General features: G+C 32.9%; 1 protein-coding gene across 1 annotated transcript; it reads right to left on the reverse strand.

Moving 5' to 3' along the window:
* Positions 1-1450: 1450 nt before the first annotated feature.
* On the reverse strand, positions 1451-3964 carry TRIADDRAFT_25928 (uncharacterized protein; the record flags this gene model as incomplete). The annotated part of the gene is made up of 10 exons (XM_002112910.1): positions 1451-1561; positions 1636-1730; positions 1825-1997; positions 2097-2205; positions 2304-2381; positions 2484-2596; positions 2740-2881; positions 3011-3147; positions 3272-3324; positions 3875-3964. 10 exons carry the CDS (start codon positions 3962-3964, stop codon positions 1451-1453), a joined length of 1101 nt encoding a protein of 366 aa, XP_002112946.1.
* Positions 3965-4499: the final 535 nt, after the last annotated feature.

Raw genomic sequence — 4499 nt, forward strand, 5'->3', positions numbered from 1 at the left:
TTAATGTAGCACTGAATTTTTGCGAGATAGTGATTTATATACTTATGTGTCTATTTCCATGTGTATTTCATTTGAACAAGAACTGAAGCAAGCGCAATCGATAGCATTTCTTGTTATAGCTAAGAGATGAAAACTGCTTCGCGTTCCGAATTATCAGTTGCTGAAATACTTTGATTATAGAGCCTTAATGAATTCTAAATCCTTCCAATTTCAGAAATAGATTAAAGAAATTATTATAAATCGATCTTGTAATGAATTAATCAATCAAATTCTTAGAATATCTAGTAAGCCTTTCAGTTTCTAAGAGCAATGAGCTTTAGCTCCGGAGCGAATACGGTGCGATTATTTGTAAACTTTTGTAACGGCAATAAGCTTATCAGTATAACGTTCAACATATTATTATAATGGCAGGCAGAATCTCTGAAAAGATTTAAAATGAAGTGCTGATCCACTCGTTTATTTTAAATGGTTAGAACTTCTAATATTTAGCAACCGAAGTGCTGATACTGACTGTAATTATGGGTTAGCCTTTATTCTCATCAAATGTCTCAGTTTATAAAGCATCTATGCCGTAGCGTTCATGATTAGAGCAATATGTAACAAGACCCTATCTGAAGCTCTAACATAAAAGTACCATTCACTACTTTAAACTATAAAAAAAAAGAAAAAATTCCATGGAAATATTTTTTGTTGAATTTATTAAAGCTGTCACATTTCTGGATTCTGTTTAAAAACCTTATCGCAATTGTTACATTTTATTGGTGTGTCTCGCTTGCAAGTCGGTATCCGACACAAATTTGATGCCCATTTATAACTGTTCAAATAGTATCATACAAGTATTTATCTAGACATGTTTACGGTAACCGATCTATTACTTCACACTTTTCTCAATTACTTTTAACTTATAGTGAAACTGTTGCACTTGTATTTTAGGCGCCTATACAGTCTATCAGCCTTCGTGCTTTAGCTAGACCCTATTCGGATGTTGTTAGCGAATATAGGATAATACTATGTTTATTTAAAAAAACTACTGTTACGTTTTGATTAGCACCACAATTAAAAGACTACACACGTGCATTCTTTAAAAAGATGTCAACATAAACTATGGTATCAAAAAATAAGTTTTAGATTATAAGTGCAGTTGAAGGCAACGTTATGATTGTTATCATGTGCAAAGCTCTGAAGGGTTCATAACTCGTAAGCGTAACGGTAGTTCATTTCATATCGGTAAGTTAAATTAGTATTTATAAAAACTCTTTTAAACGCAAAAGTCAATAGCCACGATCATTTATTTTGTATAGCTTTATTGATCCACTTTATTTACTTGCTGCGTTTACGGCGACGTGAAACTCCATAACATTCAGCAATATGAGAGATATTCTCTGTTTGTTAAGAAAACATTATAATCTGTTAGTGTCTGGGTTACAATAGGCGAAGAGGAAAGCCTTAATCAACCTAGCGTCTTTTCACGAATTTCTTTTACATAAGAACTCTCGTTAGTATCCGAGCGATTAGATGGAGAAAGAAATAATTCAAAGTCCGGTCCATATCTATCAAAGAACTAAACAAGACTAGCGTTGGCAATACGAACGATTGACATATATTTTAGGCAATTAGCTTGTTAACTTATGTAACCTGATGTTCAGGGATTTGTGTATCCAATTTTTGCTCTAAAATTATAGAAGTTAAATAGCACCAGCATTTTGCAGTATTTGTAAAGTTATATCCACCTTAACAAAGCAAGGTAAAATTAGTTTTCCTTTACTCTAACAAATTGAGATTAGCGTTTCAAATAAGTTTAATCTGACAACATACAAATCTTACCTCCACCCAAACATAATGTAGGTAGATTATAGGATAGAATATCAGAAAGGCATTTGCCTAAGCTTAAGGAAGTTAAATTAAACGATCGCATCGGGTCTTCTACTAATCCATCAGCACCAAATTGGCATACAACCGCATTCGGTTGAAAAGCTTGCATAACATTCGTAAATACCCTTAGTAAAGCAACAAATTACATACTCAGCTCCTGATGTCTAGCTAAGTTACAACCATAATTTCAAGACAGAGTCAATAGTAATTGTGACTAAACTCACTCATGAAATAAATCTGTGTATTTCTGGTCAGTGATACCATCTTTTAATGGAATATTTAGTGTGTAGTATTGTCCTTTACCTTTGCCAATGGTAGAAATTGAACCAGTTCCTATGCATGAACAAGAAAAAATAAAAGAATTAAAAATGTATTCTACAAATTGTATTTTCTACTTTACTCAAGTATGAGGATATTTTCAGTTGTATTACCTGGAAAGAAACCTGGAGCGTATTTATGAAATGATAAGGTGAAAACTTTATCAGTCATTAAGAATGCATCTTCCACACCTAGCCATACAAATTTAAATGAAACATTATTACACATGGCCTGAAAAATAAAGTGATTAAATCTTTTGCAATGTGCATACGTGGATAAGCATTGTATCTTACCATCGCCATGGTGCAAATCTAGATCGATGTATAAAATCTTGTCGAAAACAGTTTTCAAGTGCAAAACTCCTAGTACAACATCGTTACAATAACAAAATCCAGAAGCCATATCCCTATGACATAAATCAAAGCTGTCAACGTCTTCAGGTAACGCTAGTAAATTTGCAATTTTTGTTAATTTCGCAAGCAATTAAGGTTAAGTAGTTCGAAGAAATAGGTGATAAATTACTATAAGATTAGCTTAAACTTACGCTACCTTTTAGCATGGTGCCACCCACCAAACCAGTTAATAGCAATACTACAACAGCGACTAGTTAGCAATCTAGCTGCTGTAATAGTTCCACCAGTTACAAAGGAAGCGTAACTGAATACATCGGGAAAGAGGGGACAGTCATAACCTGCAACAATATTCATCGAAAAAACATGAGTCTGTTACAGTAAATGCGAGTTGATGTTATTGTGAGCTCAATCTTAAATTTTTTAAATAGTTTGTCACGCATCACTTAATATATTAATTATCTTCTTACCGAGTCCATATTCTGTCATTTCACTTGTGATCTCATCTTCCATGTCAAAGTTATGACATGCCTGTAGAGTATTTACAAAATCACTAGAATGGAAGGCACATATTTCTTCAATACTAGCTGGCTTTGGCCTGGCTACTCTAAATGAAAATTGATTACATTTTACAGCGGTAGTGACTAGCCTAACCATAGAGCATGTAATTGGTACAGATGTACTTTAAGTTGTAAAATTGAATTTTAGCATGATTTGGTAACTATTCTTACTTCATTTTATCCACAAGATTGTAAGCCTGGATTAAGTGATGGACAAGTCTAGCCTATCAAAATTTCGATATCAGTATGGAGTCAGTAACAGGAAAGGAGAAAAGTCGTAATTATGCTTATCTTATCATTTAGTGCAAACATATTTTTGTAAACTCAGGATTAAAATTTTTAAAAAGTTACGCATGACATCATCTTCTTAGAATTAAATTGTTAACTTCATCATCTGTGACAGATTAGAGGAATTATCAAAGCTACTTTGATTACTCGTATAGGTATGGTGTACTAATCTCACTCTGCCTTAATTATTGTCCGAACTGATTACCATTCGATATCTTCCTATATTTACAATCATAACTCACTGGCTAGTAAGAAATCATGTAGCACATGATATGTGAACTACTGTTACTATATTTCATTAAAGGTATTTGGTACAGTTAATTGCAGCACGCTAGATAGTTAAAACAAACTAAGAGCGCGTTTTAGGATTTTACTATCACAGATACAATCTAAGAGACAGCAGGACGGTCATCCAGAAAGACTGTAGAATGTTTGATGTGTTTAGCTATGTGAATGATTAATTTCAAACTTATCCTATCTTAGTACCCTATCTTCCAGACGAGGCATTTTGCAACATAAGTCCACGTACTCTTCACTATATACATATCCAACTTGCTTTTCGTCACTGGTAGACATTTCTAGACTTGATTGCGGCATCGATAATATATATAATTTATAATTAGATGCACATGCTGTATATATCGCATTCAATAAATTTCTATCAAAGCTACTTCTTAGCTTCTGCTACGTAATAATGGAGAAAACTATTAGTTGTAAATATTTCAATTAATGATTATTCCGTTGTAGGAAAATATACTATACCAACAAGCAATCTGACTTTGCAACGGAGAACGTAGTACTTTAATTTATATATTATTTGTATAAGTTTAGCTCTGGCTGTTGCTGGATACTACATTCTTACATCGCTTTAGTACGTGGTACGTCATTATTGAGTACATATTGCACAGGTTGTAATAAAAGTGGCATTGATCAATTTATTATTAATATCAGTAATACATTATGTGAATAATAGCCTACGTCTTATTTTGTTGAATTTACAGTATAATGTACCTGAATGAGTGATTTAACTTTGTCGGTGCACTGAAATATGACTACTTGGTTAATAATTAATTACCTGTACTAATTGATGCTGTGACTAATGCCTACTAAA

Source organism: Trichoplax adhaerens, genomic scaffold (genome assembly GCF_000150275.1).
Source record: "Trichoplax adhaerens TRIADscaffold_5 genomic scaffold, whole genome shotgun sequence".
Classification (NCBI taxonomy): domain Eukaryota; kingdom Metazoa; phylum Placozoa; class Uniplacotomia; order Trichoplacea; family Trichoplacidae; genus Trichoplax; species Trichoplax adhaerens.